We start from the raw sequence: 26,397 nt of genomic DNA on the forward strand, positions 1-26,397 counted from the left end.
ATTAAATTCTTCTCTTTCCCAAGCTGCTCTTTCCACCTTTGAGCATCTGGGGCCCGCCGAGCGGGAGCTGGGAGTGCACACCACTAGCGCTGCCACCTGTTGCGCGTTTCGAGTCTTGACTTTCTTGACTCAAGGATTCTTCGGCCTTCGCCCTGGGCAATGTTGCTTAGGGCCTCGCTTCTTGGCGTACCTCTTGATGGTGGGCACATAGCACTCCAGCGGAGGGGCGCGTACCACATGCTCCCACCTTGTGCGAAGAGCGTCTTTGCAAGCCAACTCTCCATGATTCTCCATGCGTTCCGCCAAAAAAGGAAACCTGCAAGGTGCGAACCCAGGGTCAGACCTTGATAAAGGATACAATTGTTTGCATGGAAGGGATTTTAGTGTGGTTTATGAAGCGCATATGACAAGATGGGAAGAGGTGAGGCATGCGGTGATTGTTGTAGAGGAATAGTCCCCATGCTGATGTTCGCGTTGCCTCCAGTCATTAGCGGATATTAGTTTATGCTAATTCGCATGGACTGGTTGTCGTGGAGTGGGACAGGGTACATCCTCGGAAGGATAGCCCAAAAAGGGAAGAAGGTGTATAGGAAGGGACTACACCCTGTCTACACCCTCAGAGTTGTTGGTCAAGGCCTCCTATGGCGGCAATATGGGTTGCATGCCCTTCACTTGGAGGTGGAGCTGGTCACACAACTTTCAAAAGTGTGATGAGAGGAGGACCTGAGGAGCTTAGCCTGTCCAACCCAACACTTCTCCTTGCGCTTGACTATCATTTCTTGTGTGTGTTGATATTGTTTACACATGGTGACACAAAAATCAGTGTTTATTTATATACATATCTATGAATCCATGTCACATCACGAGGATAAGAACCAAGTGTAGAACTCGGGGTTGTACCCGAGCATGGCACACGCATCTAGTATTCGTGGCAGCTGACTTAATACTGATAGATACTTTGCCACGTCGAGTAGCATGGAACCTTGACCGAGTCTACTGGCAATATGTAACTCCTCCTCAGTGAGGACCTTATCAATCAAAGGGCCCTGTAGTTTAGTCCTAGCTAAGCCTGTACCTCGAATGTCAGTGAGCACTCGAAGGGAAGTTGGTGCCACATAGGTTGGGTCTCTTTGAGACCGCCATTTGGCCAATCGCTCTTCTGAGACCGTCATGATCTGAGCCCCTAGTTTGGCCATTACAACACGGCTTTCGCACCAATGCTACTCAAATTGACTCTGGCATGCTGACAGTCGCTTTAGTAGCTCTATGTCTACAAGATTCAGTCGGCAGAGCACTTCATTGAATGTGACGGTTAAGCGTAGTTCGTCAGCCTCCTCGTCAGGGATGAGTCGCATCTGCTCATGCAGGAGCCTATCATAGTGCCCGTTAAGATGCTCTTGCTCTTCCCATGATAGAGGAAAGGTCAAGTAATCTCCCAGCTGCTCCTTGGGGATCGTGCCCACGTCTGCAAGGACGTAGACACGCGTGACCACTTTGAGCTTAGCCTCCAACTCAGTTAAGCATTCTGCGATACCTCTATGTTCAACGAGGGCTTGCTCGGTTGCTATCTCATGCAAAGTTCTAAGAGTTTCCTTAGGCTTTAGCATGGTTGGGAGCTCAGGCCTAGATGAGCAAGATTGGTCCACACTAGGTTTTCTTATGCTCTTGGGGTTCTCACGTTTCTCCTGAGGTTTTGCTATTATTTCGTCATGGTTCTTCTCGGATGTGACTGGTATAGATTTGTCACCCTATTGTGACAGCGTTGTATCCACTCTTGATTGATCAATGTGAGTTCTATTGTCAGTGGATAGAGTGTTGCAAGCAATTGTTGTTGGCAACGGTTGCTTTGGTTTCTCAGGACACACGGATGTGTCTGAGGTTTCACTGCTATTAGGAGAGGCATCAGTGGGCTCATTGGTGGATGGACTCGATGCTTTATTCATCAGCTCTCCAGCACTCTTTGTCTGAATGTTCTTGGGATCCACAACCACCTGCAACTGTTGCTGTTTTCTCTGCTTTCTCCTCTTTTTCTCGGTCAATGAAGGTGCCTCTCTCAACGACTCAGGACCTTGGGCTATATTGACTGTTGATGTGCTTGGTCGGGCCTCAGCATTTCCCTTCTCTAGTGTGTCCTTATGGGACATGGCCGTGGTTTATTGAATAGCCTTGCCTGGTTGTGAGGGCACAACTACCGCCCTTTTTGGAGAGTCTAGCTTTTCAACCAACTCCCTTGCGTTTGACTCCTCCATCCTGGGCTTTAGGCACTTTGAAAGTGCTGGAGTTGCCGAGGGGTTTGGTTGCGACACCTCCTCCACAGGTAAACTACTAAGGACACGTTCCACATGGGGCATTGTCACAGCCAAAGGCTGTGACTGCTGTGATCCCTGATTGGAAGTAGTAGCAGCTAGTTTGGTGGGCTAGCTACTCTTGGTGGATTGCGGTGTTAAGTCCTTAGGTCGATTGGAAGTGGTCATGTCTTTTGTTGCCCTTTGAGCATTCATCTGTGTGGATCGAGCATGAGTTGATTTGGTCACTTTGGGTTGCACATGCATATCCTTGGGCAGAGAGCTACGGCTAGTGTCATGTCCCCCCTCTTGGATATTCGGAAGCTTTGATGGAGATAGAGATTGGGAGTGAGCAGTCATCATTGACGACTGCTGTTGTGCTTCCTGTGTTTGCTTGGAAAAAGAGGATGTAGGAGATCTAGGACTCTTAGGTGGACTTGGCACTCGCTGAATGATTTGCTCGAGGTTACTAGACGATTGTGCCATTTGCTTTGTTGAGCGATCAGCCTTGCCTTGAGCAATGTTGTGCCTGCTCAAAGGCTCCTTAGGTGCTAACAATTTTTGTGCCTGCTCAATGGCTACGTATGACATTTGTCTATTTAGCATGATAGGCTGGGGCTCTTTCCTTCGAACAGTCATGTCTGGTTTCTTGCCTTGAGACCTAGAGTTTCTCTTAGATTTCCTCCTGTGCCATGCTTTTGAGGCACTCTGGCCTTCAGCTGATGGAGGCAGTTTAGCAGGGGATTTTGGTACCCAAATCCATTGGTTACCTGCGTAGTATCCTTGAGCACATAGCAACGCTTTGGATATCCATCGCGGCATTGTGCTGACTCTCCATCGATGCCTTCGTCTATAAGGCTTGGGCTTCTTTTGGGGCCTTCTACGATATTTGTAAGTCCAAAGCCTGTCCTTGGCATTGTCTCTTGACCTTCTTGTTTCAGGCATGGCCTCACTCACTGGTTCTCGTTGTTCGACCTATGCTTGCATCAACTCTTCCAACAAGTCCTTGCCCCCGTTTGTAGGCTTGACTGTTATGTCATCACCTTCCTTGCCTTTCCCTTGAGGTTCGATGAGGTCACCCTTGCTAAAGGTGGTGACTATCCTCACACCCGGTAGTGTCAGGTGTATCCTCTGTGCTACATAGTCAGCCGCACTCTTGGTCGCCCTTTTGAAGGGTCTTCCTAGGAGGGTTTCTTTCCTGCAGCTAGCACTTTTTGGAGGAACATGAAATAGGATAGGCAAGCTTTCCATTTCAATTGTCGCAAGGATTTTACACTTTCCCATGAGTGCTTGTGGGTGTCCCCCATAAGGGCTAAGAGTTGCACTAGTCGGTGTGAGCTCTGGTTGGCCTAGTAGGGTCCATGATTCATAGGTCAAGATGTTAAAATCTGCTCCTTCATCAATCAGAGCATCGATAGTATGCTCTCTTTTCGCGGTGAGTTTGACCCTAAGATAAGCAGGTGGTACTATGTCTTCACCTTCCGGGTCCTGGCTTGTAAATTTAAGCCTTCTGACAGATGCCCTTGATTTCTCGACTGCAGGACCAGATGTGGATTCTCCACTGCTGTCTTGGATCATCTCAGTGTAGTGCAATTCAAGGTACATCTCTCGTCAAGAGTGTTATGTCTAGTCATATTCGCATTTGTAGCTTGCTGAAGTTGCATTTTGCTCTGACTAGACACAGTTTAAACACAATGTCTTTGTGTTCTCGTGGTGTGGCCTTTTTGCCCTTGATGGCTAGATTGGCCCATTGATGTTCTAGGGTCTCTGTTTCTCTCTGTTCGGGTATGGGCTTTTCGTTGCTCTATTACAAGTGAGACTCCATGCTGGTGTAGAGCCATTACTTCACTAGGGTCCAATTTGGAAGGCCTATCATGGCGCACGTTTTCTCTCAAACCTACTTGGGGGAGGTGCGGAGGGGGTAGAGCCCCCTCTGCGGGGGTCCGGGGGGGCAGTCCCCCCCGGCCCGCAAGGCCATTACGGTAGACGCCATATGCAATTTGGAGGACCGTTTATAGCCAAATTTTGAACTATGTGCTCTAAGTTTCAGCCCAGCGATGGATCTGTGATGTGCCTTTAGCTCTACCTGGTCTTTGGGGTCAATCTTGGGGTTTCGATGTGTCAAAATTTGTGTTCTAGATACCTGTCCGATTTTGACACTTTTTTGTCTAATTCTCAGATGTCCGATTTTCAGGAGTCCGATTATTAGAATCAAACGTCCGATTTTGGGTTGGTCCGATCGGCCTAGTGATCCGATTTTGGTCACGTCCAATTCTGGGAGTCGGATCAAAAAGTGGTTTGATTTTCAAAGTGGTCCGATTCTGGGAATCGGATCGGACAGGGTGGTCCAATTCTGGCGGGTCCGATTCTGGCGGGTCCGATTATAGATTGGTCCGAGTGTCCGAGTCGGACAGGTTGGTCCGAGCGTCTGATTCTCAAAATCGGACGGGTTGGTCCAAGTGGTCCGAGTCCGAGTGGTTCGAGTGTCTGAGTCGGACGGGTTGGTCTGAATCAGAGTGGTCTGAGTGCCACGTGGCACGTCCGATTTCAAGCTAGTCAGATTTTGGGAATCGGACCAGACTAGTCCGACTCAATCTCAGTCGGGCGGTCCGATTCTGGGAATCGGACGACGGTCCGACTCTCGAACTCGGGTGGTCCGATTCTAGGAATCGGACCACATCAAGTTGGTCCAAGTGCGTCGGCGGCAGGCGCGATTCCCGCGCGTTTGACCCCTTCTCACTGTCTGCTGCACACGATCACCACAGACTTTCTAGATCTAACCATTGCACTTGTTGGAAAACACCAGACTCACCTAGAGCAGCACGAATTGCCGGCGCCTAGAAATCGGGGTAGCGCTTCCTCGTCCTGTGAACCAGAAGTTCTCTCTCCCTCTCTCTCACACAAGGCAAACCAAGGAATTGAGGTCTGTCCTGGCCTCCCAGGCCTCTTAAGGTCCTTTCCTGGCACTGCAGAATCTTACAGCTAGTTCCCCATCCCTGTCTCACCCAGAAACTTGAATCTGGTTCCTTGTTTCCCTGTTTTAGCCTGTTATGCAGCAATAGAGAACCCTACTGTTTGCTTTTTTTTCTTCTTTTTCTTTGTTTTTTCCTATCCTAAATGCATCCAAATCACAAAATAAATACCTGTACTACTCCCTTCCACAACATAAATCTCAGAAAGCAAAAAACCTACTTGCCAAGGAGATCGAATACCATCTTCAATCACCTCGCTTCCTACCTATCTACTCAAGCACCGGTTCGGGGGAAAACCCTTACTTTGATGCTCCATTCGAAGCGTGCAAGCGCTCAAGGCTTGAATCTGTTGGTCTCGGCAACGGAACCCAAATGTGGGAGCTTTCGCTCAACTGCCAAGACCCACGGACCGCTTATTGATTCAAGCGTTCCAAGCCGAGCATTAATGGCTACCTCTCACATAGCCGATGCGCCATCCATATCTATGGGTGTAGTGAGCTTACCTTGATGCCGTTCGACTTACCTCCTCTCCCGCGCACTCCGGTAGCTCCACGATCCAAGTGCAAGCTTCAAGCAAGCTCCATCCTCAAGCTCCAAGCTCCAAGCTCCATTGCCGCGAGCAAGAGAAGAGAAGAGAAGAGAAGAGAAGAAGAGAGGAGAAGATGGAGAGCTTCTCCTCCTCGGTCCCTCACCCTCACACACTCACTCCCTCACACTCTCACACACTCTCTCTCAAGCACAAGCTCAAGCAAGCAAGAATAAGAAGAGGAAGAAGAAGAGGAGAGCTACTTTTGGCCACACACAAGAATGAGCTTCTCATTCACTTTTCAACTTTATATACAAAACCCTAAGTCCCTTTTGGGCAGTCATCCCCTTTTCCCTTTTTTACATGGCCGGCTGTAGCCTTGGCCCTTTTTCCGATTGTCCTTCTATCTTCTTAGCTTCCTTTCCATGGCATATTCTTTTCAGCCATTAATGCCCGTGCAACTTCTGCAATATGCATGTTTTTTCTTTTTGTAACACCTTTTTGCTGTGGGGTATACCTACAAGTAAATTGCCTCTTTATCCCATGAGTCCTCAAGAAGCCACTGAACTCATTAGAGAGGTACTCTCCCCCTCCATCTGATCTCAAGTACTTTACTTTCAAGCATGTTTCTGTTTCAACACCTACCTTAAAAGATTTAAAGTGCTCAAAAACATTACTTTTTTCCTTCATGAAGTATACCCATAACTTCCTTGAATAGTCATCAACAAATGTGACAAAGTATTTACTGCCACCAAGAGATACATTCTGTGTAGGCCCCCAAATATCTGTATGCACTACATCAAGTATTTTTCTACTCACTTCTCTATCATGCGAGAAGGGTTGTCTTGCATGCTTACCAAACTGGCATGATTCACAGACTTTATGCAATTCTGCAACTCTAGAAGAAGGCAACCCTGTAACCAATCCTCTGGACTACATTAATTTCAGTCTTTGCACATTTGCATGTCCAATACGTTTATGCCATATTTCAATATCTGCAACTACTCCTTTTTCTTTAGCATACATAACAGCATCCATTGCAGGAATTCCAACATCTAAAGTGAACATTCGGCCATCTCTACTTCCTTTTGTGACCAATCTACACTTATCATTAAAGTCTTCTACAAAACAACATTTTGCATTGAATTGGACCTACAACCCCTGCTCTACCATTTGGCCAATAGACACTAGATTCTTTGTAATTGAAAGCACATATAATATATCTGTCAGACTCTTTGTCTGGCCATCATACAAGGACAAGGGAACCTTTCCAATGTGTGAAATTGGGTGGCATGAATCATTACACGTCTGCACATAACCAAGATTTTGTAAGTCCTGCATCTCTTCAAACCATTCAACATGGCTGGTCATATGATTAGATGCACGTGAATTGACATACCAAACATATGCTGCATAACAAACATACGCTCATTTTTGTCTTCATTCTATCATGAAGACGATGCATATTTTTCTTGCTACAATTTACCACTGCGAATATCATCCTTCTTTACATAGCAATGGGCTACAATCTCGCTACAACATGGCATGTTTTGCAACAATAATGGCAAACAATAGCAAGATTTCCAGAACCTCTATTCTGCCATCCACCTCTTCCTCTAGAGCTCCCCTTGCCTCTAATGTCTCCTCTGCCTCCAGAAACCTGCATTTCACCAAACTATTGATTGAACGTGTTTTGCTAGTTATTGCTAGCACGTCCCATACACTACAACAAAAAGGCCTCATAGATGTACATTTAGACGCGATTTTTGAATATAGAGAAATTCTTATGGGTGCGTCTATCCGCCTGTCTATTTGCGCATCTACAATTGCGCGTCTATAATCGCATGTATCAACAAATTTACACGCACAAATAGATGCGCAATAGACTCACATATACACGCGCATATAGACACGCTGGTAGACGCGCTTTTACAAGCACTGATAGACGCAAACGGAAAACAAAAAATGTCATTTAAAAAAAAAGATATTTAATTTCTTTTTTTAATTTCAATTATGAAGCACATGTATAAGCGCTTGTAGTCTGCATTATAGACGTGCGAATAAACGCGAATTATCTGCAATTTAGATGCCCTGATAGACGCGCAAAACAGAAGTGGAAAAAAAAAACCAGAGAGCCACATACTCTCTGGTTTTTTTTTTCCCTCCTCCCATACATCAGATTGTGTATTTGGGAAAAAGACAATGTATCTTACGGGCACAAGAATTGAAAATAAAAGTCTATGTATTCATTATATATCAAAGCATTTACAAGGGAAGTTTAAGTGCTTGCGATCTAAAGCGTGGCCGCAAGCAGTAGGCTCAAAGAGATATCATACATATACAAGAAAAGAAGGCCTCATGAGGAGGTATGGTGCTCCTCTACGAATCTGAAGAGGAAACATCCTTGCAAGCACCACCATGGCTACTAGCGTCGCTATCCCCCTCCTCGCTATGCTCCACATCCGGGTTCGCCTACACACACAAAAGATCAGGGTTGCTTACATAGACAAGGTGGAGAAAAAGTTATAATTAGTTATACTTTTAATAGGAAAGTAAGAAAAACATACCTGCTCTGGCTGTCGAATCCTCTGGCCCGGTTGTATTGGTCCTCAGTGATGAGACCCTCCTCATAAAAGTGAAGCCATGTCGCTGCGCGGTTATGGCCTCGATGGTAACCTACCTCTCTAGGGGTAGGTGTCCTACCAACGATGGTAGTCTGCAAAACATTTAGAGATATACAAACAATTAGATGTCACAATATATTAGACTAAAATATATAAAGAATTGAAAGAAATATAAATTTAAAAAACTTGAAATCAAACTATACTTACAAACTCTACCTCCCACGACTCTCTGCTGCCCGATCCGTAATGCGACGATCCCATTGTTTCCATTTGGATCCGTCGCGCCTCTGTGTGCTGGCGACTCTTCACTTTCTCAGTTGCTTTCTTCTTGGCTTTCTTCCACTCTATGCGATGGCACATAGATGGTTGGCTATAGGCTCCATGCCCCTCCTCCAGCCTCCGCAATGAGTCCCTGGCCCGTGTCATGAGGTGGGATCTTTTGTTGTGAAGCATATCCCTCACTTTTGTACATCCCCAATCATCCGAGAATCGCTGACCCTTAGGATTTGGGTACCTCCTATGGACTGCCCTCAATACCTCCTGCCACAAGCCACTTTTCTGATTTTTGAAGGCAATGAAACAATCTTTATACATCGCATGCACGACACTCCTTATGTACGCCATTACATCCCTTCCCTCATCATCATGAAAGATGCCACCAGCATCTGTAACTCTATAGTACTGGCGTACAACCTCCTCTACGTGATCTACTGGTGAGGGTGATCGCTAGCCACCTCCTAAGAAACCCCATACAAGCCTCGTCCTCCCCCTCAACTCTCCCTCCTCCCTCTCTGTCGACTGCTCTCTGCCTCGCTGGATGCACGAGCTTCTATAGATGCACGTTCTTCTGCAGATGCTTGTGCTTCAGCCGATGCATGTGGAGCACGTGGAGTATCTGCAAATGGAGTAGCTGCATATGGAGTAGCTGCATATGGAGTACCTGTATGTGAAGTACCTGCATGTGGAGTCTGGGAAGTAATGCCAGGCAAAGACGCTAGAGGCGTCCCAAACATGACACTGAACACCTCGTCCGCTGTGGGAGAGCGGCCAAGGTGTCTGGTCATCTCTTCCATGAAGTCTTCCCTACTAGGAAAACCTCCAAAAAATGCATTGACCCCCCTGCCAAAGGAGGCCAATATATCATTCATGCGATCCAAATCTGGGTCATTGCTAGATGAACTAGGATACGACATCTGCAAAAAAAACACAAGAAAAAGACAAATTTATTTGCATACAAAAAATCATATATTACCTACATTTTCAAAGAGCTTTCTTTAGACATTGAGCATAACACTTAAGTGCTAATGCTTCTCTTAAACAAGAAAACTGATAAACACAAACATGGGATTGGTCGGATTCATCATTGCAAAAATATATTGTTTACTATCTGAACTGGGAGACCTGGCGCGTGTATCCCCCCATCTACATTGCAGGTTAGACACACCCTTAGACGCGCTCCAGAGTGAACCTTCTATCCAGCGTGTCTATCTGCGCATCTAATATGCAGCACAGACGCGCACCAGGGTCAATGCATGTGTATAATCGCGTGTAGACTACAAGTCAACCTTCTGTGCAGCGCGTGTATGATCGCGTGTACACTGCAGAGCACACGCACCAGCACACACGCTCTAAGACGCGCTCTCAGACGCTCTGAGAGGAAATATTTTTTCGCGTCTATGTCTGTGTCTACATTGAGATGTAGACGCGCTATCAGACGCACTCGGTCGGCCGATTTTAGGTCGATGACCGCCATTGACGATTTACAAAATGCAATACATAATGGAATCACAAATCCTAAATACACAGACAGAGCAGAGAGAGGAAGAGAGAAACACAGAGAGAGAGAGAGAGAGAGAGAGAGAGAGAGAGAGAGAGGCTCACCTTGGGTGTTTGGTGTGGCAGGTGGTGGCGCTTCTCCTTCTCCTTCTTCCTCTCCTTGGTAAGTTACCCTCCCTTGATGCTTGCTGCTTCTTCTTGTTCTCCTCTTTCTTGTTCTCTCTTTCTTCCTCTCCTTGGCTTTCCTTTTTCCCTTCTTGTGTGTTTGAAATGAAAGAAGAGGTGAGTCACAAGGAGGTGAGGCATGAAGAGACTGCATGTCGGCTAAACTCAAGCTTCAGAACCGCAAAAAACGCAGGAAAGGAAAGGCACAGTTTGAAAAGAAATGATTTAAGTATGGTTTGAATTTTGACGTGTGCGTCTATTTTCACGTGTATATGTGCGTCTATTGTTCAGATAGACGCGAGTATAGACGCGAATATAGACGCGTAGTTAAACACGGATATAGACGCGGATTTGGGATTTATCATAATTTTTTGTTTTTAAGATAAGTTTTGATAGTGAATTCTGATCATAATTTTTAATGTATTTATGATGATTTTTGTGTATTTAAAATTAATATCTTATGTAAACATATGAATGTCAAATATTTTGATGTTGTCATGAATTAGGTTTAATCATGTCGACGTTGTCATCACCTAGTGCAGTGCAAGCTTATGAGTCAATGAGCACATCCTCAAGTGAGGATGAAACATTGTGTCTTCATAATCGAGATGCATGGCTATGACGAAAACTTAAATACATGTGTGATCATTGTCGAGGGTGTATTTTTGGAGCACGCCGAATTGCAATGTCACACCTCAGCTTGTATGGAGAATGGGACCGAGAAAAATCACCGGTATTCATAGTTTTTTTTACCACTAAGATTGCATGTCTATGTTACGGGAATTATATATCAACGTACATGAAACTCCCTTTTGTGGTTGAGCAGGATGCAGTGCCACATCCTTAGATGCTCCCTCCCGGGCGTCGAGAGGCTGTCAAACATCGACGCGAGGAGGCAAAGTCTTCAAGAAGAGTAGAGACTGACAACCATGATAGTAGCCCTCATGAAATGCCCCATCAAGTCGTAGAGGATGAGATTTTGGACAACATGGTACACCATCTATTTTCGCAACCGGTTTAGGGAGAAGGTCACTCTACGAAGCCAGATGATCCACTATATGTAGCATTATCTACTCCATTGTATGAAGGTTGTACGTACTCCGTTCTTCGTGCATCCCTTGAGATACTTAACTTGCAAACAATTTATGGATGGAGTAATGTTAGTTTGGATGCGTTATTGAAGTAGGTATCAAATCAGTTTGGCTTATATATGAATCATAATATTAATTGTTAATTCTATTTTGAAATCAGACAGAAATATATGTTGGTGGTTTTTTAACTCACTTTTAAAAGTATATGTAGGTTATTATCACAAATGGTTCCAAAAGGAAACAAATTGCCAACTAAGAGAGAGCAAGCAAGACATTACTTGACATCTTTGGGAGGCCTCGATTATGTCAAGATCCATGCATGTGTCAATGATTGTATCTTATTTCATGGGATTCATGAGTTCGCACGAGTGTGTCATGTTTGTGGCGAATCAGGATACGAAGTGGAGATGAAGTCAATGGATGTGCCTCGTAAGGTTTTGCGACATTTTTCGATTGTTCCATGTATAAAACTTATGTTCAAGTGTAAGTCTATTGGAAAGCTCATGTCATGGCATGCTAGTCATTGTTCAAGTGATGGAAAATGGAGGATCCCTACAGACACACCCGCATGGCAAAATATAGATAATTTGTGGCCCGTTTTCAAAGAAGAGCCAAGAAATTTGAGATTTGGTTTAGGTATGGATGGAATCAATCCATTTGTCATCAAAAGCACATCATACAGTGTATGGCAGTGGTATTGATGAACTATAATATTCCTCCATCCATGGCAATTAAAAAGGGACATGTGATATTGTCCCTTCTGATTCCTGGAAATCACAAGGTAAAAAACATGGACATTTACTTAGAGCCTTTGATTGAAGAGTTAGAAATGTTATGGGAAGGTATTGAGGTGCAAGATACAAGTGCATCTGCATCCTCTAGAGATTTCATATTGAAGGCCATGTTGTTGTGGACCATGCACGACTTTCCAGGATACGGAGAGTGTTCAGGTACATGTATATAACTTTATATTTGAAATTCAAGACTTGAATCAATTGCATTTTATTAATTCACTTGTTTTTTCAGGTTTAACCACGTCAGGATATCATGCATGTCCTATTTGCGGTCCCTCTCTAGTTTTCTCTAGGCCGGCACATTTAAAGAAGGTTATCTATGACAATCATCATCGACTTCCTATTGACCATCCCAAATATGTTCTCCCTACTAATGGAATGACTCCACAATCTCTAACCATTCGAGATTGTAAGGAGAGATGGATTAATGCCGACAGCCACCCTCCACTCGACATGAGTCTGTAAGAAGTGCATTTCTCTCGATTGACTTTAAAGGATTTAGCATGATGAATTGTTTTCATAATATATTGTTTGTTTGTTAGGTTCTCTATATTCTTTCGTCTTCCATACTGGACTGAACTCAAAATCAATCACATGTTGGACCCCATGCACATATTCAAAAATGTTGTATCTACATTATGGGATCACTTGATAGGGGCTCGTGATTCAGTTAATGTAAGGGAGGATTTACGTAACATTGGTCGCATGAGATGAGCCTGGCCACGCATTGGACCTAGAGGAAAGATTGAGCTACCCCATGCACCTTGGATGTTGTCAAAGAACGAGGAAAAAATAGTGAAGGAACAAATATATAGCTTTCGAACACCCACAGGATGTATGAGATGTCTCAAGGGAGCCTTCATAAAGAAAAAGAAAAGAGGTGTGGAGCAACTATCTGGTTTGAAGTCCCACGATTGGCACAAAATGATTCAAGTAAGGGTATCTCTAACCATGAATATAGTAATTAGTGGAGTAACTATGTGTAAACTTTGGGGTATGATGACTTTTGCCTCAGCTAATCATTTGATCTATGAATATTGTTTACATTCAGTTCGTACTTCCTACTAGCATATCCCATTGTGCCTCCAAAGATGTACGTGATATCATTTACAAGATGGGAGAGCTTGTGAGGTGTGTATACATTGTATTTTTTCATTATATATCTTTGAATTTCTACACAAAATAAACAATTCTCAAATACATCTTGACAGATACGTGAGCTCGAAGGAAATTGATCCAAACACATTGCAAGATGCTCGAGTATTATCTGTTGAGGTGGTTTGTTTGGTGGAGGAAATTTTTCCTCGATCCATTTTGACTACTCAATTACATTTACTCGTACATTTGATTGATGAGATCACACTTTGTGGGGTAGTTCATGTAAGGTGGATGTTTTTTCTTGAGCGCTTCATGAAAACCTTAAAAGATTTTGTGAGGCAAAAAGCACGGCCTGAGGGAAGCATGGCTGAGGGTTGGTTAGTGCAATCATCCCTTGTTTATATTTCTGAATATCTTGCTGAAGTGGATCCCTCTCAACCACGACTATGGAAAGATGATGAAGACTTGAGGATGACCTCTATAGTACCTCAAGGAAAAGGAATGAGTAAAGTGCTAACAAAAGAAGAACTTCGTAAGTTAAATAGTTTTTGTGTGCTCAATAGTGATGTAATGAGCAAATGGGTGACACTATATAATGAAGCAAGGGCAAGAGGAAAAAGTGAAAGACAAGAATTTCGCACTAGATATGGACGTAATGTCTCATTTCTAGATCATCTAAATGCGCTCCCACATCATATTGATATACATTGGTTACATGAGGAAATGGAGAGAATGGAAAAAGAGGAGGAAATTAATATATCTCAAGAAGAGTGGGAATACGCACGAGGTTACTTATCAAAGGTGAGACATACTATCAATTAATTTGTTTCTATAAGTTTTATTTTATATAAATAATTGACATGTTTGATCTTTTATCTTTTACTACTAGTGCACATTATTCAATGCACTTTGGTGTAAGGGTAAATATCTTCGAACTCAACATATAGATGAAAAGAGAAATACCCAAGATTGTGGTGTCCTTGCTCAGTTCGAGGCTGCCAATGGTACCATGGAAGGTTATTGTGGCTTGATCCAAGATATTTTGAAGCTTGACTTCAGACGATTCTTTATATATGTACTGGATGTGAAGTGGTTTAAAGAAGTGGTAACAAATGGTGAGCATTGCACAATCAGACGTCATCCAAGTGGTTTTGTAATCATTGACTCTATAAAATTTCACCAAAACAAGAATGACACATTAGTACTACCTCAACAATGCGAGCAGGTATATATGCAAAGACTAAATTTTTTTATATGTATACATGTGATACATATACACAATATAATAATTACTTAAGTTTTTTGCTTTTGTTTTTCAAATACAGGTTGTGTATCATCCAATGGTAAACAATAACCGATGGTGGTATGTCATCCCTATATCTAATCGTTCAAAACCAATATATGGTAATATTACCGACATGGAGATAGCAGATGACAATCCAACAATTAATGATGATGTGCATGATGACACCATAATGGATAATATGCGTGATATAGTACAAGATGAACCTCGCGAGGATGTTCAAGGAAACACAGAAGAAGATAATAATGTGATTGTCGATGATATTAATGAAGTTATTGAGCAATATAGCAACACATCTGATAGTGGGATAGACTTATTTGTTTCGTTACCTCTTGGTAACATAGACCTAGAAGTAGATAGTTTAGCAAGGGCTGATCTCATTGAAGATGAGATTGATCATTCACTGTAACATACTTAATTTGCTTATTGATTCAATGTGTATTCATAATTCTATGATATTTATCATGCGCACACGTGCATACTCAAGAATCAATAGTCAATTTCAAAGTAAGCATTGAATTTTCAATAATAAAAAGGAAGTATCTTTTATCATCTTCAAGTATATAGATGTCAAGAATCGCGTGGTGGGGGGAGTTGCTCAAGATGCTGTGCCGAACACACACAGAATGCACAAGGAGAAGCTCACTCAAGAGAGAAGAAGAGAGATGGAGGGAAAAACGATTTCTTGCTGGTTTCTTCTTCTTCTTTCACACTCTTTACAATGTACACAAAGTATAGATAAGATGCAACATAAAGGAAAGTGGCCTACTAAGTCAAACAATGCATAACCAACTACACTAGTAGACTGGCGCTATAACTATGCCAGTTGTAAATAGGTGTAACAACCTGAATATAATAAGTAATAAGTCAGTGGCCATGTGTGAGTCATAATGACCACCGATGTGCTAAGTATAGACGTGTGGACCCATCTAACCAGGGGGTCCATCATCAATGTCCGCATGTCTTGAGCTTGTCATCTCAACACTCCCCCTCAAGCTCAACTACATCTCTGCAACTCCAAGTAAGCTTCGAAACTTTTGAAGCTTCTCTATACCCAATGTCTTCGTGAAGATGTCAGCTATCTAATCCTGTGTGTTGACATACACCAAGTCAATCTCACCTACTAGTGCCTTCTCTCTCACAAAGTGGTAGTGTACCTCAATATGTTTTGTCCTGGCATGGAACACAGGGTTTCTAGCCAACTGTATACTGCTCATGTTGTCACAATAAATGACAACTGGACCTTCCACTTGCACATCCAAATCAGCCAATAACTTTTGCAGCCATACTACCTCACATGCTACAACAGCAACACCTCTATACTTAGCCTCTGTACTCGACAAAGTAACTGTAGATTGCTTTTTGCTGCTCCAAGCAACTGCTGCACTACCAAGAGAGAACATGTATATGCTGGTAGATCTTCTATCTACCAGCCCAATCTGCATCTGTGTATCCAAACACCTGTACATCTGTACCTGCCTCATAGAAAAGTTCATAATGTAATGTGGACTTCACATATCTCAATATGCGTCTAACTGCATCCAAATGTGGCTTTCTAGGTACTTGCATAAACTGACTCACAAGACCAACAGCGTAGCTCAAGTCTGGCCTTGTAATGGTCATGTAGATCAAAATCCCCACTATCCTCCTGAACATAGTAGGGTCTTCTATCTCATCCCCAACATCAGCACTCAAATTTACATTCTGCTCCAATGGGACTGAAAGTGGTTTGCATGATGTTATACCATACTTGGACAACATATCCAAGCCATACTGTCTTTGGGATAGCCATATACCATCATCACATCTGATCACCTCAATGCCAAGGAAGTATCTTAGCTTACCTAAATTCTTCATCTCAAACTTCTTCTTCAAAGAATCCTTGACTTCAGCAATCCCACTATCACTATCACCTGTAATAATCAAGTCATCCACATAGATGACTATGATGACCAAACTTGCATCTCCCTTTCTCACATAAAGTGAGTGATCAGCATTAGAAACATAAAAGCTAATATTGGCAAGATACTCTCTGATCTTGTCAAACCATGCTCTAGGTGCTTGCTTGAGCCCATAGAGCGCCTTCTTCAACCTGCACACATACATGGGATGCTCTAAATCTTCATAACCTGCTGGCTGATCCATATACACTTCTTCTTGCAAATCACCATGCAAGAAGGTATTCTTCACATCCATTTACTGCAACCTCCAACCTTTGGCTACTACCAAAGCAATCACACATCTGATAGTTGCCATCCTAGCAACTGGACTGAAGGTTTCATCATAATCTATGCCATATGTCTGGGCATTGCCTTTTGCAATCAGCCTAGCTTTGTACTTGCTAATAGAACCATCTGCATTGTGCTTAATCTTATAAACCCATTTACATCCAATGGCTTTCTTGCCCTTCGGCAATGATACTAGATCCCAAGTCTTATTGGCCTCTAATGTAGCCATCTCCTCATCCATTGTTGCATCCCAATGAGCATGACCAACAACCTCCTCAAAACATGTGCGCTCAACATCCTCAACTAGTTTCACCATATAAGCATAATGGTGACTGCATAACCTTCAAAACCAAACCTTTTAACAGGGTATCTGACACTGCTAGATTTGCGTGTCACTGGATCACTCAATGGAGTCTTTGCATTAACGCGTGCTCTCTGCATACCTAGAGTCCTCATTGAAGGAATGCCAAGCTCATTATCCAAGCTCTCTGAGCCACTGGAATCTCCATCAGGAACTGCATCAATGCATTTTGACACTTTATTCTTTCCTTTGTCTTTACCTGTAGTGCTACTAGATGCACCCGAAGATGTAGAGGTACTCCTTAGTCTCCCAAACCAAGGACTACTAGATGATGTCTCTAGTCCACTAAGAGTCCGTGATTCTTGCTTTTCACCCTGCACATGAGTGTCATGATCATCATCATCATCCAATGCATCACCGTTAGATGCATACCAACTGCTCATTTCATCAAAGATGACATCCCTGCTCACTATGAACTTACATTTGGCAGGGTTATAATAGCAATACCCTTTTTGCTCTAAAGAGTATCCAATAAAGACACACTTTTCAGCCTTTGGATCCAGTTTCTTTCGCAACTCATCTGGCACATGAACATATGCAATGCAGCCAAACACTTTCAAGTGTGAAACATCAGGCTTCTTACCTGTAAAACATTCTTCGGGGGGTCATACCATGAACTGCAACTGTGGGAGTTCTGTTCATAATATAAACAACAGTATGAACAGCATCAGACCAAAAATGCTTAGGTATATTCTTTTCAGCCATCAAGGCACGTGCAACTTCTGCAATATGCTTGTGTTTTCTTTCTGCAACCCCATTTTGCTGTGGGATATACCTGCATGTGAACTGTCTCTTTATCCCATGAGACCTTAGAAAATAACTGAACTCATTTGAGAGGTACTATCCCCTTCCATCTGAACTCAAGCACTTTACTTTCAAGCCTGTTTCTCTTTCAACTGCAGCCTTGAAGGTTCTAAAGTGCTCAAACGCTTCACTCTTTTCCTTCATTAAATATACCCACAGCTTTCTAGAACAATCATCAATGAATGTGATAAAGTATGAACTGCCTCCAAGAGATACATTTTGTGTCGGCCCCCAAATGTCCATATGCACAACGTCAAGGATATTTCTGCTTACATCTCTGTCATGTGAAAAGGGTTGTCTTGCCTGCTTACCAAACTGACATGCTTCTCATACCTTATAAAATTATGCAACTTTAAATGTAGGCAAACCTATAACCAACCCTTTGGACTGCATTAATTTCAGCCTTTGTACATTTGCATGTCCAATGCGTTTGTGCCAAATTTCAATGTCTGCAACAACATCTTTTCCTTTGGCATACATAGCAGCATTCATAGTAGGAATTCTAGCATCCAGAGTAAATATACATCCAACTCTACTTCCCTTTACTACCAACCTGCACTTGTCATTAAAGTCTTCTACAAAGCAACCCTTTGCATTAAATCTGACTTGTAGCCCTTGCTCTATTATTTGACCGACTGACACCAAGTTCTTTGTAATAGATGGCACATGTAATACATCTGAAAGACTCTTTGTCTTACCATCATGCAAGGACAAGGGAACTTTTCCAATGTGTGAAATTGGGTGGCATGAGTCATCACCCGTCTACACATAACCTGAAAGACTCTTTGTCTTACCATCACGCAAGGACAAGGGAACTTTTCCAATGTGTGAAATTGGGTGGCATGAGTCATCACCCGTCTACACATAACCTGCATTGTGCAAATCCTGCATCTCTCTAAACCATTCTGCATGGCTGGTCATATGATTGGATGCACCTGAATCAACATACCAAACATCTTCATGTGTTCCCTTTCCTGTAACAGCATTCATCATATGCTGTATAATGAACAAACGTTCATTTTTGTCTTCATTCTGTCATGAAGACGATGCATAGTTTCCTTGCTGCAACTTACCACTGCGGATATCATCTTTCTTAGCATAACATTGGGCTACAATATGACATGTTTTGCCACAGTAGTGGCACATAATACCAGAGTTGTTAGAACCTCTGTTCTGCCATCCACCTCTTCCTCTAAAGCTCCCCCTGTCTCTAAAGTTACCACGACCTCCTAAAACCTGCATATCGCCAAATTGCTGATTCAATCTGTTTTGCTGGTTGTCACTACCACGTCCTGTACCACGGCCTCTTGAAGAGAACCTGCCACGTCCCCTTCCTGAACTGGAGTAGAAAGCCTGGACCTGTTCACCACTTCTTTCAGATGTCTCACTCTACATGTTGATTTCTTCAGTGATCATTAGAGAAACCAACTCATTGAAATCTGGGAATGGCTTTCTAACATATACGGAAGTTACAAAAGACTTCCAAGCCTTTTCATTGTTAAGTCCACCCAAGGTTGACGACACCAAATCATCATCATCGGGCATTGCATCAATTGCTGCCAATGCATCTACAATACTCCTTATCTTCAATGCATACTCATTGATAGACATCTTCCCTTTCTTCAATGTATTCAACTCTTGCTTGAGTTGAATCTTTCATGCCTTTGTATTTACATAAAACATACTTTCAAGTATGGTCCAAGCTGCATATGCATTCTTTGCATTTCTAATGTGACCCAGCATATTATTGTCAATTACTGTAGACAACCAATACATGACTTTCTTGTCTTTTGCATTCCATTCCTTTCGTGCTTTTGTCTCTTCTACAATTGGAGGATCACTCACCTCCGGCTCCTTTCCTTCACTTGAAACAAACTCGTAGAGGCCTTTTCCAATAAGGAAGTTCATGACACGAAACTTCCATGATGGGTAGTTGTTCTTGTCGAGCTTCTCAATGATGGGGCTTCCACTGTTCTCTGCCATTATCACAAAATTAATACCAACAGCAAGCAAATCTTCTGCAACCCTCGACCTGTAGTGCAGAGCAATACACTAGACAGCCTTTTTTCACTATCTGTTCAATAATACATGCAATCTGCAACCTGTTTGTAGATAAACCTTGTGTTTACTCACTGGTAAACACCTTTGAACTTATAAATCTGAAATCTGTAACTTGCGCACCCACGTTCGATCAATATAGTCGAAGTCACAGTGTACCCTGAAACTATTGTCCGCAACCTTGCGGCTCTAAAACGGGCCCTGAAACGGCCTCAGATGCCCAAAATAACTGCGGGAAAGCCCTAAAGGGCAAATCGCAAAATACAGAGTACTCTTTGCGCACACCAAATCTCACTGCAATGTGAGATTTTTGCTCTGCCCTGCTTCCAGTGCCTCCATAGGCACTATCCAAGAGGAGTGGAAGAATGGGAGAGATTCTTACCCGTGGCTTGCTTGCTCGAACCTTGCTTCTTCTCCTTCACTTCAGCCTTCAAAATCAGCCTTTCTCAGTGGCGCGGCTCTGATACCATGTCAAAAATCGCGTGGTGGGGGGAGTTGCTCAAGATGCTGCACGCCGAACACACATAGAATACACAAGGAGAAGCTCACTCAAGAGACAAGAAGAGAGATGGAGGCCAAAACGATTTCTTGCTGGTTTCTTCTTCTTCTTTCACACTCTTTACAATGTACACAAAGTATAGATAAGATGCAACATAAAGGAAAGTGGCCTACTAAGTCAAACAATGCATAACCAACTACACTAGTTGACTGGCGCTATAACTATGCCAGCTGTAAATAGGTGTAACAACCTGAATATAATAAGTAATGAGTCAGTGGCCATGTATGAGTCATAATGACCACCGATGTGCTAAGTGTAGACGTGTGGACCCATCTAACTAGGCGGTCCATCATCAATGTCCGCATGTGTTGAGCTTGTCATCTCAACAATAGAGAAATGACGAGATACATATTGCAATGCTTGCTACTAATTGTAAGGTTTCTGTCGTTTTCCGCTAATTACTTATATCAGGCTTGTCAGCTGGAGGAACTACCATTCATTAGAGAGGAATGAAAAATTAATTATTAACTCTATTTTTTTAATTCAATGATTCAATGTGTATTCTTAATTCTATGGTTTTTATCATGCGCACATGTACATGCTCAAGAATCAATTTCAGGTGGTTAAATAATTATTAACTTTGGTTTTTCAATTATGTGAATTGCTAATTTTAGGTGGTTAAATAATTGTGTGTTTGCTAGCGCGTCTATTTGCGCGGATATATAGACGCAAAATTCGTGTCTATTTACACGCACGTTTACACGCATTTATAGACGCTATGATAGACGCGCCCGACTTTGCGGGTCTAACGTGTGCGTCTATGCCTCGTTTATGTTGTAGTGATACCATGGCCTCTCAAAGAGGATCTACCACGTCCCCTTCCTAAACTCGAGTAAAATGCTTGGACCTGTTCACCATTTCTTTCAGACGAATCACCCCGCATATTGATCTCTTTAGTAATCATGAGAGAGATCAGCTCATCAAAATCTGGAAATGGCTTCGGTACATATACTGAAGTAACAAATGATTTCCATGCCTTCTCATTGTTAAGGCCACTCAGAGTGGATGAAACCAAATCATCATCATCCAGCATTGCATCAATCTCGCTGCTAAAGCATTTGCAATGCTCCTCACCTTCAACACATACTCATTGACATACATTTTTCCTTTCTTCAAGGCATTCAACTCTTGCTTGCATGTGAAGTTTCTGCATTTCTAATATGTCCTAGAATAGTATTATCAATGACTGCAGATAGCCAGTACATCACCTTTTTGTCTTTCGCATTCCACTCTTTCCATGCTTTTAACTCATCTGCAGCGGCGGCGGAGGGATACCCAACTCTGGCTCCTTTTTTTCACCTGAAACAAAATCATAAAGGCCCTTTCCAATGAGGAAGTTCGTCACATGAAACTTCCATGAAGGGTAGTTCTTCTTATCGAGCTTCTCAATAATGGGATTTCCACTATTCTCTGCCATTATCACAAACAAGGATACAATACAATAAGCTAGTCTTCTACAATCTTTCACAACACGTGCATAGCAATGCACCAAGCAACCTTTTTCACTAATTGCTCAATAGTACATGTAATCTGCAACTTGTTTGCAGATAAACCTTATGTTTGCTTTCTACAAGCATCTCAAAAATTAGAGATTCGCAATCTGTAACCTGTGCACCCACTTTCGTTAATACAGCCGAAATCACAATGTACCAAAAAATTGTTGTTCATAACCTTGCGGCTCTAAAATGGGGCCTGAAACGACCTTAGATGCCCAAAATAACTGTGGGAAAGCCCTAAAGGGCCAATTAGCAGAATATACAATGATCTGCTCACACACCAAATCTCACAACAATTTGAGATTTTTGCTCGACCTTGCTTCTTCTCATTCACTTCAGCCTTCAAAATCAGCCTCTCTCAGTGGTGTGGCTTTGATACCATGTCAAGAATCGCATGGTGGGGGGACTTGCTTGAGCTCCTATGCCAAATACACACTGTATACACAAGAGGAAGCTCACTCAAGAACACAAAAAGAGAGATGGAGGCCAAAACGTTTTCTTGCTGGTTTCTTCTTCTTCTTCCACACTGTGCAATGTACACAAAGTATAGATAAGATACAACATAAAGAAAAATGGCCTTCTAAGTCAAACAATGCATAACCGACTACACTAATCGACTGGCGTTATATCTTTGCCAGTTGTAGGTAGGTGTAATCATAATGACCACCAACGTACTAAGTGTAGACGTGGGGACTCATTTAGCCAGGCAGTCCATCATCAATGTCCTCACATGTTGAGCTTGCCATCTCAACGTCAATGAAGGCTCAAAGAGTAACTTAAGGTATGTCACATCTCAAGGGCCAAGTTTATGGCACTTAAAAGATTGGGTTCCTTAGTTTTGTTGTTAACATTAGACATGTAATCCTCATTTGCATGATTGTGGTGAATACTTAAGGCATGTAGCTCAAGGTAGACCAATCATGCAATTTTTGAAAATATGGTGGATACAACATATTTGCATTGGATTATGTGATCACCACCTTGTGTTCTATTGTAGTCTCTAGATGGAGGAGATAAAAGTCTTGTAATAGAGTCCTATAGTCCTCAACTAGGAATATTGGTGCTAGTCAAGGTATTTGGCTTTCCTAATGGGCTTGTATCGATAGTTCACATGTAAAGCCAATAATATAGTGCAAATTCATAAGCTTGCATTTGGATTGTGATAATTCCATTTAACTGGTGTAACTTTCTTAGAATGGATCAAAAGATTTGGAGGACTCCCTTTAAGTATCAGTTCTCATGGAGTCCATGCACAAGTTCAAGAGGATAGAACTAATTAGGGAAATCATGTGATCAATTGGTGGTTGAAGTCAAGGAAATGATGTGATGAATTAGTTGTTGCAAGTAATGTAGTGTAAAAGAATAGCAATACCAAACGAAAGCATGATATTTTCAATCAAAGTACACTTGAGTAGACACTCTAGAAAATAATGCACATTTATCCCATTTTCGTACCATGTTCCAAGCCGTGAGTTGGATTATAACAGGTCATGAAAATATTTATCAAATGACAAACCTAAGTTTGCTGCATTATTAAACGAATTAAATGGGACCATGTAGATAGATTGAATAAGGCAGCCAAGCCTTGATGTCGCCGTGAATGATTGACAAATTAGTCACATTTGACGGTCTGAGAGAACTTATGGTCCACATTTCGAAGCGCAACGCCGCAAACACCCCCTTCTCTGCGGGAAAGGAGATGACCACCGAACTGGCACGTACTTGTAAGGTCAACACGTGATCACGGCGTTGATTTGACAAACAAGATTTACACAAAAACAAAGGTAAGGTACACTGCCGTCGTAGCTGCTGAATGTGCATGAAGGTGCAGCGTCTATATAGAGTTCACATCAGTGGGTTGTCTTGCAGACACAGTACACAGCACAATAGAGAGAGAGAGAGAGAGTCTAGAGAGAGAGAGGGAGAGAGAGAGAGATGGCAGTGGTGAGGGGTGATAAGGTTGGAGTGTTCAGCATCACGCTGGCCATCGTGGGGCTAGCAGCTGGACTTGTCTCGTGCGACAGCCCCAGTGACTGGCAATCAGGGGTCGCCACGTGGTACGGGAGTTCGAACGGTGACGGGTCGGATGGTGGGTGCCAGATTAATGACCACCGATCAGAATTATACACTAATTAGAGATAAGCGTCGACCAGGAAAATTTGCCAAAATTTTGCATGCGTTGATATGGTTACATATTCTGATTGCAGGAGGCGCTTGCGGGTTCCAGACTCTGTCAACCAGTCCCTATGGGTACAACGTGGCAGCAGGGAGCCCCATGATTTTCAGTAACGGGGAGGGCTGCGGTGCATGCTACCAGGTACTTACAATAAGGTTGTCTGCTTCCCTGTTTTCTCGATCCATTACCATGACGTGATGATTTACTGCAATGCGCTTGCCATCTCGTTCATCGACTCTTAACATGAGCGCATGAATTATCGTTAATACCACCACCCATGCTCATTAATCGTCTACTAATCATGTGTGAGTATGCATATTGGCTAAGGTGAAATGCTTGATTGAATCTCTCTGCTCTTCAAATCCCGTGACTGTGGTGATCACCGATGAATGCCCCGGCTGTGAATCGGCTCACTTCGACCTCAGTGGCTCCGCCTTCGCTGCCATGGCATCCGCCCCAACGCTCTCCTCCAACCTCCTAGATGCAGGCCTGGTGCAAATGCTTTACAAAAGGTGTAGTTAATGGCCCAACTCATCTCATCACATGACAATGATGACGATGATAATGATGATGATAAATGATGTATGGATGTATTTACAATTCGCAGGGTGCCCTGCAACTACCCCGGCGAGCCTCTTTCTTTCCAAATCAATCAAGGGGCTACGAGCTATTGGTTCTCCGTGTTGATCAAGTATGTAGATGGGGATGGAGAGATTGCCAAGGTGGAGGTCATGCAAGTAGGTAGCTTTTACTTAACAAATCTGGAGCAACAGTGTCAATAAGTACTTATTGCACGGTACAATGACATTCAACACGTTATTTACATCTTCAAAATCTTCCTTAATATGGTGTCTTGGTAGGATGGATATAACTCAGGAGCTGAGTGGCAACAAATGGAGAAACTTTGGGGTGGATATTGGTGCCTCAATGGAGGACCTATGCAAGGCCCTTTCTCCTTTCATTTGACCACATCTTCAGGTACAACCTTTACTTCTATCAATACCATCCCTGCAAATTGGTCACCTGGAGCCATCTACATAGCAAATGGCAACTTTTAACTAGTAACACGAACCCAATACAATAAAATTTCTTCTATATTGCACATCCCATTATCCTTGCGCTATAATACCTAACAATTGCCACATCAAATTTGGCTCAATCAATATTTTATCTTTGGTCATATCACACATTGCATGAACCTCATTGGCAAGTCCCTCTTAGCTTCATGTCAACCCGCCTTCAATCAATTAGGGAGGATGGTGGCTATGTTTGCATTTTGTGCAAACAAATTGATCCATTCTAATATATATACTATTCACTTCCTACTACAATTTTGAACCTCATAAGTATTGTGGAGAACTTTGAGTATGGTTGTTGTTGCTCATGCAAGCATTTGCAAGTATTGAATCTTGCAACAAATCTCTATGCTCTTTTGAGGGTCTTGTTTAGAAAAACTAATATTCTATGAGCAATTCAATGTGTTAAGTCAAGCACTAGATTCTAAGTAACAAGAAAACTATAATTTCCAAAAATGCATCCAAAATGTTTAAATCAATGCATTTGTAACATATAGTACCATTATATGGATTAAGATTGAGCAGCCATGGGCATTACAACATCTGTAGTTTAAATTTGATTACCCATCTGCACTACACATATGAAGGATATATCATTGAAATCTTCAACATGAATACAAGAAAAAATGTTTTAAGATGTTAAGCCCCACTATTGGGGTGGGTGTGTGTGTGTGTGTGTGTGTGTTGGGATAATCATAAAAAACATACATTAGAATACCTATTGGAGTAAATGTATGAGTATGTGCCAATATACATGTCACTAAATAGCAACAATATATTGATGGATATTTTGGTGCCTATTTTGATAGCTATTCTAACATGTGCAAATAAATTATGTTAGATATGAATCCTTTTTTCAATTCAAAAGGTCAACCTATAAGAGTAAAAAGCAAGGTGATGTGTGACAAGAAAGTAAAAGTTGGTGGAGGCAATGGGTGTGTAAAGGCTAAAGTTAAAAATGAACAAAAATCAAAATCAATTGCCTAAAAGTTACATTGATAGCAT

At 42.5% G+C, this 26,397-nt stretch overlaps 1 protein-coding gene across 1 annotated transcript; it reads left to right on the forward strand.

The window, feature by feature from the left end:
- Positions 1-24,075: 24,075 nt before the first annotated feature.
- Positions 24,076-25,514, forward strand: LOC148014825 (expansin-B15-like). Its single transcript, XM_087666062.1, has 5 exons — positions 24,076-24,229; positions 24,348-24,457; positions 24,644-24,828; positions 24,924-25,053; positions 25,177-25,514. Exons 1-5 carry the CDS (start codon positions 24,076-24,078, stop codon positions 25,372-25,374), a joined length of 777 nt encoding a protein of 258 aa, XP_087522188.1. The 3' UTR covers positions 25,375-25,514.
- The last annotated feature ends 883 nt before the right edge of the window (positions 25,515-26,397 follow it).

Source organism: Lygodium microphyllum, chromosome 24, assembly GCF_053477565.2.
Source record: "Lygodium microphyllum isolate KBCC chromosome 24, Lygodium_microphyllum_v1.1.10, whole genome shotgun sequence".
In the NCBI taxonomy this organism is placed as follows: Eukaryota; Viridiplantae; Streptophyta; class Polypodiopsida; order Schizaeales; family Lygodiaceae; genus Lygodium; species Lygodium microphyllum.